The sequence below is a fragment of the Dipodomys ordii genome, unplaced genomic scaffold (assembly GCF_000151885.1).
Source record: "Dipodomys ordii isolate 6190 unplaced genomic scaffold, Dord_2.0 Scaffold14, whole genome shotgun sequence".
Taxonomy (NCBI): Eukaryota; Metazoa; Chordata; class Mammalia; order Rodentia; family Heteromyidae; genus Dipodomys; species Dipodomys ordii.
In genome coordinates, this window is record NW_012267230.1 from 14,946,832 (window position 1) to 14,957,028 (window position 10,197).

Consider the following 10,197-nt stretch of genomic DNA (forward strand, 5'->3'; position numbering starts at 1 on the left):
TTTTTTGGGTCCGGTCGTGGGGCCTGAACTCTGGGCCTGGGCACTGTCCCTCAGCTCTTCAGCTCAAGGCTAGCGCTCTACCACTTGAACCACAGTGCCCCTTCCGGCTTTTTTCTTTTCACTTATGTGGTGCTGAGGAATCGAACCCAGGGCCTCAGGCATGCATGGCAAGCGCTCTACCACTGAGCCATCTTCCCAGCCCCTAAATAACTTTTTTGTTGTTGTTGTTTTTTTGTTTTTTGGTCGTGGGGCTTGAACTCTGGGCTTGGGCGCTGTCCTTGTGCTCTTCAGCTCAAGGCCAGTGCTCTACCACTTGAGCCACAGCACCACTTCCGGTTTTCTAGCAGTTTATTAAAGATAAGAGTCTCACGAACTTTCCTGCCCGGGCTGGCTTTGAACCACGATCCTCAGATCTCAGCCTCCTGAGTAGCTAGGATTACAGGCGTGAGCCACCAGCGCCCGGCTTAAATAACTTTCTTTTTTTTTTTTTCTTTAGCAGACAAAAATAATCATGTTTTAAGTATACAAAAATATATACAAGCTGTTGATGGTGGGATGCATGTCAATGAAATTAAAGGTCCTTGTATTTTTCAAAAATAGACTAAAGATTTTAATTGGTGTGAGTCTTTGGTATATACATGTCATATATGACATATTTATATAGTTTTATATATAGTTATATATATATTTGTGTATGTGTCTTAATACCTAGGCTGAAAATTGAAATAATCAATAAAAAAGCATAATTTACAACACGTACGTGGAGATAACTGAAAATAGGATGAGAAAAAAAACCAAAAACAGTAGAGAAAAAGCCATGTGTATGTGCAGGACTGGTAAAAAATACCAAATGATAGGTATAAATGTGAATATGTTACCAGTGATCCTCATGTTAAAAGACAAGTATTGCCAGATGCTGGTGGCTTTGTGCCTGTCATCCTAGCTACTCAGGAGGCTGAGATCTGAGGATCACAGTTCAAAGCCAGCCTGGGCAACAAAGGCTGTGAGACTCTTATCTTGAATAAACCACCAGAAAACGGGAAGTGGTGCTGTAGCTCAAGTGGTAGGGTGCTAGCCTTGAGCTGAAGAGTTCAGGGACAGTGCCCAGGCCCAGAGTTCAAGACCCACGAATGACAAAAATAAAAATAAAAAAAGGTATTGCTCTACTACATACAGTCACACCTGTTGCTTTTGCCAAGCTTTTGCCTGGTGGAGCCCTGTCTAGAGTTTACATGCAGCAGTCTAGCAAGGCCTACATTAGATAGAAACAAGCTTGCATTCTGCTTCAGGAATTTCATATTAAATTGCCTGTTTTGTTTTACCTTTGTGCCAGCACCAGAGCACTGGGATTGAACTCTGGGCCAAATGACTTCTTTCAGTTCTCTTGCTCATTGCTGGCACTCTGCCTTTTTTATTTATTTTTTGGGGTCATCATGGGGCTTGAACTCTGGGCTTGGGCGCTATCCCACAGCTCTTCAGCTCAAGGCACACGCTCTACGCACTCTACCACTTGAGCCACAATGCCACTTTGGTTTTTCTACTGATTTATTGGAGGTAAGAGTCTCATGGAGTTTCCTGCCTAAGCTGGCTTTGAACTGCGATCCTCAGATCTCAGCCTCCTGAGTAGCTAGGATTAGAAGCATGAGCCACCAGTGCCCGGCAGCACTCTGCCTTTTGGGCCATGCCTCCAGTCTAATACTTTGCAGGTTAACTGAAAATATAGTCTCATAGACTATATTTGCCTGGGTTGGATTCAAATTGATTTCTTCTAAGTCTCAGCCTCCTGAGACTTGGAGTAGCTAGAATTAAAGTCATGAGCCAATAGTACCTGGCTTAGGAATTCTTTTTAAATGAAGTAACAAATTCTTCTATTGTTCATTTAATACTTGAAAGCAAAAGCATCTCAAATGATATAATGCTTTTAAAAAAATGTATTCTCTAAAATTAGGCTGAGTATTATGTTTAACATAAACTCCCTTATCTAATATCCCCAATATTGGAAGTACCAATCCGTGCTGGACAGCCATTCAGTGAGGGTGTTAATGAAAAGATTAATCATTGGGCCATGTTTATTTATTTTTTTGCCAGTTGTGGGTCTTGAACTCTAGGCCTGGGTGCTGTCCCTCAGCTCCTCAGCTCAAGGCTAGCACTCTACCACTTGAGCCACAGAACCACTTCTGGCTTTTTCTGTTTATGTGGTGCTAAGGAATTGAACCCAGGGCCTCATGCGTGCAAGACAAGCTCTCTACCACTGAGCCACCTTCCCAGCCCCATGAGCCATGTTTAGATAGATGACCTTTAGCCTCCCTTCCAACACTGATAGGCTGGAGCCTACCTAATGAACACTTCCTCCATGGTGGTGACAGAGGCTGCAAAGCTGGAGATTGCCAGCTCTGACTGGTTCAGTTCCAGGTCAGCAAATAGAGATTCAAACCTAAAAAGGAAAGAACAGTTCTATTTCTGAAAGTCTGCAGGTGAATCCTTTACCACCCATACTTCTCTACAGAGGAAAAGGCATGGGCCGTGTGGTCAAGATTTCTGTTCAAATCTCAACTTTACTTTTAGAACTAGAACACAAGAACTTGAATGAGGGTAACAGAAATTCTTTTGGATGGTTCCTGTAGGTATATGCCTAAAACATCTAGCACATTATATAGATGCAAAATCATTAATAATCAATTTTTTCCTTTTGAATAGAGAAAAACAATGATACTATTTTTGAAGTGCTTTCTCTCTCTTTTATTTTCCTTTTTAAAATTATCTTTAAGTAGTTGTATTTTGAAGTGCTTTCTAAATGCCAGGAGAGTGTTCTTAGCCCTTTTACATGTTCTAGAGATCAAAAGTCGAAAATTGACTTCACTTATTTTTGTCGACATTTGTCTAGGTATTTTCAAGCTCTGTGATGAGGCATATACACATAAAGAGTGTAACTTTTTATGGCATATGGACTCACCGTCTCTTCTTGTAACCTAAAAATTCTAAGTCTCCTCCCCACACTGTGCATGCCAGTCCTCACTCTTCATCAAGACGTAGTGCTTATTTTCCTCTCCCTTTAACTACTCTTAGCAAGAGAATGTGATGGGAGTGATGTTTTGGTATTTCTGAGCCCAGGCCTTAAGCAGAGGGGCTGTTTTTAGTTTTATCCCCTTTTGAATAGGCACTCTTAAGATCCCCCTGCTTGGACCTTTCCTACCTTGCTGTAAGAAGTGCATGCAGCCTTGAGAGGCACCATGTGCAGGAGTTCTGAGAGCCACTGTCAGCAGCCCGGGAGCACCCAAGTGACAGACAGGCAGTACCGTCATCCCCTGGGAGAAGGATCCTTCCATCTAGTTCATTCTAGGCCCTGGACAACTTTAGTCTCAGTCATTATAAAAACTGTTTGGCTGAGTCCAGTCAGGCTACACAACTATGAGAGGCAATAAAATGGTTGTCATTTTAAGCCAGCAAATGTTGAGGTAATTTGTTATTTGGTAATATACAACTGAAACAAAATTTGATCCCAGAAGCACTGTAACAAAATAAAAAGAACTAGAATGTGCAATATGGCTCTGGGATCAGATAATTGGAGTGTGAAGGCAGGAGAATTCTAGACAGAGGCTAGAAGAACAGTGAGAAAATTCTTTAATTTTTCATGTCATCAGAAATATATGTGGCCACAGTTTCAGTTGCTGTAACAAAAGATTGAAAGAGTATTTAATGAACTTGTGGGTAAATTCCTATGGGTATGTCCAGTTATAATGTTTCAAGTGTTAACTGGTTTATTATAGTTGCACATGACAAAACAAAAATGAAACAATCAAATGCTTAACAAAAATTAAAGAAAATACAGAGGCACCGTGACAGTCTTTCCAGTAAAAGGTCTTGGAATTCTCAGGGACAAAATGAAAGCCAAAGTAATGACAATGAAATATTGCTTCAGAATAAAGAATGGTTTCACTCTCAAGCTCTGAAACCCTTTGCTGAGAGCCAGTTGATACATTTCAGAGGTACACACTGCTTAGCCTCAATCATCTGGACAAAGGATTCTAAAATTCAGGCAGGCACTGTGTTACATTATCATGGCTCTTAGCCCAAGGTATACAAGGGCCTGTGCCTCTGTGTGTGTGTGTGTGTGTGTGTGTGTGTGTGTGTGTGTATGTGTTTCTTGTGGTAGTACTGGGGTTTGAAATCAGACACTAGCACTCATCATGCAGGTGCTCTTCCACTTGAGCCTTGCTCCCAGGTGAGAGGAAGTGGATTTGAAGACTGTGAATATAATTTTAGTCTAGCAAAGTTCATTTCATGACCTAGTTTTAGGAAATCTACATGGTATTGGACAAAATTTTAAAAATGGTCTTTGGTCTATCTCCTATAGGCAGGAAAGATACAAGTAATCAGTTTTTATGAAAAAAAGGAAATGTATGTGTATATATAATATATATGAGGCAAAGTCAATAGCCAGTGAGTGAAGTCAAGACCTGATCAAAATCACTCTTAAGAAGCAGAACAGTGGGGGCTGGGAAGGTGGCTCAGTGGTAGAGCGCTTGCCTTGTATGCATGAGGCCCTGGGTTCGATTCCTTAGCACCACATAAACAGAAAAAGCTGAAGTGGCGCTGTGGCTCATGGTAGAGCGCTAGCCTTAAGCTGAAGAGCTGAGGGACAGCACCCAGGCTCAGAGTTCAGGCCCCACGACCGAAAAAAAAGAAAAGAAGAAGCAGAACAGTGTCTTGTCTCAATTAATATACATTTCCTGACCCTAAAAAAAGCAGAAATTGATAACTCCTAGAATTCAGAATTAACAACAAGGTTATGTACCTTTTATGTACCTCCTATTTGTTCAATTCTGAATAGAAATATTCAGAAATATTGTGATGATCCTACCCATGCCATCATTTCATGTCCAATGAACTGGATATATGTGGATCAGATAATTCTCTCTTTAGTTTCAGATCTTCAAATAAAAAGAACAATACCCAAAGAGTCGAATCCAAGTCCCACACTTGAGAAGTCTCACTGGCACTTAGACGTGTTCCAGACAATGAGATCCTAAGTCTGTGCTGATTCTCTAATGGGCTGAGGTTTAGGGTCATGTGTCTTTTGCCTGTGGGCACATGTGAAGGACATTATTTCTGTGGCCAGCATATACTGTGCTAACCTCTCAATCCATACCTGTGTGTGCTCTCTTTAGGAAGTATAAATATTAATTCTTCTGCAACATCAGACTCCAAAACTGCATTTGGTATGTGATGATAGATAAGACGACAGAGCTTCTGTGTGTCACAGAAAGGTGTTTTCAGTAAAGTCATATAGTAGCCTGCACCTGAAATACCATGTAAAAGACCATAAAACCATTTTACTCTATACTTTTCTTCTTGGACCATATTTAGTTTTCTGCAGCTTACAATGGGGCTGTGCTTGGGGAAAGAAGCTGAACAGCCCTATGCGATCAAGTTTTAACCATAATGAACTGGCTTTGGGAGCTCTGAAATTCTATTTAGGAGTCTTCCTCTGCTCTGGAATTGGAAGGGGGCACATGGAGGTGATATTAAGGCAACACTCCCATTAAATGATAACTAACTTGAGGAAGTGAAGACTTAGTAAGCAGATGCCTTGAATATTAAGACAAAAGATATATAAAAATTATACCACAGGGTTAGAAATGCAGTTCATTAGCATAGTGCTTGCCTACCATATATGAAGCTCTGAGTTCATCCTCAGAAACTCAAGAAGAAAAAAAAAACCCGTAGTTTTGAGGAAATATACCTTGTAGCATTTGAACCATTTTTTTTTTCAGAAATCAGTAATACTTTTTTCTATCATATAGGAAGGGGGAGTCATTTGACTAACTTTTTATTTTCTGAATATTTTTTTTGGGGGGGCCCGGTCGTGGGGCCTGAACTCTGGGCCTGGGCACTGTCCCTCAGCTCTTCAGCTCAAGGCTAGCGCTCTACCACTTGAGCAACATCACCACTTCTGGCTTTTGCTTTTTGCTTATGTGGTACTGGGGAATCGAACCCAGGGCCTCATGCATGCAAGGCAAGCGCTCTACCACTGAGCCACCTTCCCAGTCCCTAAATTTTTTTTTTCTATCAGTGGTGGGGCCTGAACTCTAGGCCTGGGCTCTGTCCCTCAGCTCTTCAGATCAAGGCTAGTGCTCTACCACTTGAGCCACAGTGCCACTTCTGTTTTTTTCTGTTTATGTGCTGCTAAGGAATCGAACCCAGGGCCTCATGCGTGCAAGACAAGCACTGTACCACTGAGCCACCTTCCCAGCCCCATCAACTAACATTTTTTGAAGCCATAAGACATGGCAGGCACTGTTCTAATTAATCATTCACATGGGGCTTTCACTGAACAAGTAGGAGACAAATCAGGTACTGGTGGCTCATGCCTATAATCCTAATCTCAGGAGGCTGAGATCTGAGGATTGCAGTCCAAAGCCAGCCCAGGCAGGAAAGGCCATGAGACTCCTATCTCCAATTGACTGCCAGAAAATCAGAAGTGGCACTGTGGCTGAAAATGGTAGAGCACCCACGGACAGCACCCAGGCTCTGAGTTCAAGCCCCAGGACATTAAGCCCCAGAAAAAAAAAAAAAAAAAAAGACAATAAACAAGCAAAAATAAATGAGGACAGTTAATATTGGAAATGTATAATTTTAAACACAATGAAGAAGGAAGGCTGTCACTGAGAACATGACATCAGGAAGTGACCTGAGGAGCAGAGGACAGCCATTCATGGCTGGGAGAGCAAGGTTAGCAAGAGGCCTGGATGGAGGCTACTTAATTTCCTCCTTATTCCTGTTATAGGTTCCTCCTCTGGGGTGAGTAGACGGGAAGTCGAGAGGAGGTCACCTCCCACCCCTGTCAGGGCCCTTCACAAAGGCTAACAGTGGGCAGTGACCCTCAGCACAGCAGGCAGCGGTGCTGGCCCTGTCACAAGACGGAGGTCCATCTGCCCACCTGCTGCCCACCACTCACCATATTTCTGCTTGAGGAACAGAGACGACCCACAGCACTGCAGCTCCCCATCCGCCATGATGGCGATGCGGTCCCCCAGCAGGTCAGCCTCGTCCATGAAGTGCGTAGTCAGCAGGATGGTGCGGTCACTCTTCTGCTGCTGAAGAAGGTCCCAGATGGCCCTCCTGGAGATGGCGTCCATGCCCGAGGTGGGCTCGTCCAGAATCAACAACTGGATGGCAGAGGCAAAGTTGTGGCAATGGCAGAGCCGCTTTCCAGACCGGGGCTGGCTGTGCTGGGGACCGGCTAAGCTACCTTGAGTTCTAGTGCCCAGCTATGTGTTCACTGTGTGTGGGGAACCTGGGCTGGCCTCGTCAGGAGGTGGGGTGCAGCTGCCCCGTACCTTGGAACCCGCTATGAGGGCAATGCCGATGGAGAGCTTGCGCTTCATCCCTCCACTCAGGTACTTGCATGGCGAATTCCGCTTGTCCTCCATATTGAGGGCGTACAGCATGTGCTTCACTTCTTCAGGACACTTTTGGGGTGACAGGCCTTTCAGCTGCAATGGTGGAGGATGGGGTGGGAAGTTGAGGCTGTTTATCTAGGAGGACCAGGCAGCCAGGGAAACTATACAAGAAACTATTTTCAAGGAAAGTGATAGACTTTTTCATGTTGAACTATGTAAGTAAGTATATGACAGTAAAATATGGCGGCATGTTAAGACAGTAATACAACATGAAGTGGCATTTATTCTAGGAATGCCAGTGGTTCAACATACAAAAAATGTGTTTTTTAAAGAAATAATTTGTCTGGCTCTTGTCCTTGGTTTCTTTTCTTTTTTTGGGGGGCGGGGGGTCCGGTCGTGGGGCCTGAACTCTAGGCCTGGGCGCTGTCCCTCAGCTCTTCAGCTCAAGGCTAGCACTCTACCACTTGAGCCACAGTGCCACTTCTGGCTTTTTTCTTTTTTTTGCTTATGTGGTGCTGAGGAATCATGCATGCAAGGCAAGCGAGCTACCACTGAGCCACCTTCCCAGCCCATCTTGTCCTTGGTTTCTGGAAAGACCTTCCTAAAGCCTTGGAATGTCCCAATGCTAGGACTGTCTGTTACATGTGGTGGCTACTCAGGTCATGCTTGGATTATGCTAAGGCAGTAACTCAGGATGGGAGCTGATCAGACCAGGAAGGTCAACTGTGTAATTAAAGGGCCTGGGCTTTGAGTCATACACCCTCAGACTCTCAGTACTTTAGGATGGGAGGAAGGTTGGATTTTAGTTCATTTACATGACCAATGATTTAATCATCCCCATCTATGTAATGAAATGCTAATAAAAACTAACTACTTTGAGCTCAGATATGCACCCTGGTCAGCATCCATTTGCCATGAAGGTAAAACAGTCTCAGGACAAGCGCAGCGCTCAAAACTCTCCCAGCCCAAGGCGGGCGCTGGTGGCTCACGCCTGTAATCCTAGCTACTCAGGAGGCTGAGATCTGAGGATCAAAGTCTGTGAAACTCTTATCTCCAATAAACCACCAGAAAACCGGAAGTGGTGCTGTAGCTCTAGTGGGTAAAGTGCTTGCCTTGAGCTGAAGAGCTGAGGGACAGTGTCCAGGCCCAGAGTTCAAGCCTCATGATTGACATAAAAAAAAAAAAGACTCTCCCAGCCTACACTTATACCATATGTTTCTTCTTTTGTCTAGACTCCAGTGGTACCACAATAATAGAGTAATCATAAGTGCAACGCTTTCTTAGGTTCTGTCACTCATCCCAGTGAATTTGTGAATTCTGACAGTCATCCCAAATATGTAGTGGGGCTTACAAATTTACAACCATCTTATCAGAAGACTGTTGGAAGGTTTCTTGAGTAGACACAATTCCTTTCTTTCTTTCCTTTTTTTTGTTTTTGGTCCTGGGGCTTGAACTCTGGACCTAGGTGTTGTCCCTGAGATTCTTTTTGCTCAAGGGGAGCTCTATACCACTTGAGCCACAGGCACCACTTTGGCTTTTTTGAGGAGTTTATTGGAAATAAGAGTCTCACAGGGTTTCTTTTCCTGGGCTGGCTTCAAACCGTGATCCTCAGATCTAAGCCTCCTGAGTAGCTAGGATTACAGCCATAAGCCACCGGCATCCAGCCACAATTACTTTCTTAAGAATTCTTATGAATTCTTGGGGCTGGGAAGGTGGCTCAGTGGTAGAGTGCTTGCCTTGCATGCATGAGGCCCTAGGTTTGATTCCTTAGTACCACATAAGCAGAAAAAGCTGGAACTGGCACTGTGGCTCAACTAGTGAGAGTGCTCGCCTTGATCTGAAGAGCTGAGGGACAGCGCCCAGGCCCAGGGTACAAGCTCCCTGACCGACAAAAAAAGATATGAATTCTGTGCTAACTTCATTATTTGCATCAAATTGTACTGCAGTACACAACATAGTAACAGACAAAAACCACATGATAGGGGCTGGGAAGGTGGCTCGTGGTAGAGTGCCTGCCTTGAATGCATGAGGCCCTGGGTTCAATTCCTCAGCACCACATAAGCAGAAAAAGCCAGAAGTGGTGCTATGGTACAAGTGGTAGAGCGCTAGCTTTGATCTGAAGAGCTGAGAGACAGCACCCAGGCCCAGAGTTCAGGCCCCACAACCGACCAAACAAAACAAAACGAAAAAACCCAAGATAATCTCAGAAGACAGAAATGCATTTGTCAAAATCCAACAAACTGGGGCTGGGAAGGTGGCTCAGTGGTAGAGCGCTTGCCTTGCATGCCTGAGGCCCTGGGTTCAATTCCTCAGCACTACATAAACAAAAAGAAAAAAGCCGGAAGTGGCGCTGTGGCTCAAGTGGTAGAGTGCTAGCCTTGAGCTGAAGAGCTGAGGGACAGCACTCAGGCCCAGAGTTCAGGCCCTACGACCGGAACCCCCCGCCCCCCCCCCAAATTCAACAATCTGCAGGGCGCCGGTGGTTCATGCCTGTAATCCTAGCTACTCAGGACGCTGAGATCTGAGGATCACTGTTCAAAGCCAGCCCAGGCAGGAAAGTCTGTGAGACTCTTTTTATGGGACTTGAACTCTGGGCCTGGGCGCTGTCCCTCAGCTCTCCAGCTCAAGGCCAGCGCTCTAACCACTTGAGCTACAGCGCCACTTCCGGTTTTCTGGTGGTTTATTGGAGATAGGAGTCTCACGGTCTTTCCTGCCCGGGCTGGCTTTGAACCGCGATCCTCAGATCTCAGCCTCCTGAGTAGCTAGGATTACAGGCATGAGCCACCAGCGCCTG

The 10,197-nt window shown here is 44.6% G+C and overlaps 1 protein-coding gene across 1 annotated transcript in view; it reads right to left on the reverse strand.

Moving 5' to 3' along the window:
* LOC105981893 (ATP-binding cassette sub-family A member 3-like) overlaps positions 1 to 10,197 on the reverse strand; it is a 55,439-nt gene that overhangs the window by 21,048 nt on the left and 24,194 nt on the right. Inside the window, exons 7-10 of the mRNA XM_013011242.1 lie at positions 7,341 to 7,496; positions 6,959 to 7,169; positions 5,150 to 5,300; positions 2,336 to 2,434 (exon numbers count right to left, since the gene is read on the reverse strand). Of these exons, the coding sequence (XP_012866696.1) occupies positions 2,336 to 2,434; positions 5,150 to 5,300; positions 6,959 to 7,169; positions 7,341 to 7,496 (617 nt within the window). The remainder of the gene's footprint in view (positions 1 to 2,335; positions 2,435 to 5,149; positions 5,301 to 6,958; positions 7,170 to 7,340; positions 7,497 to 10,197) is intronic.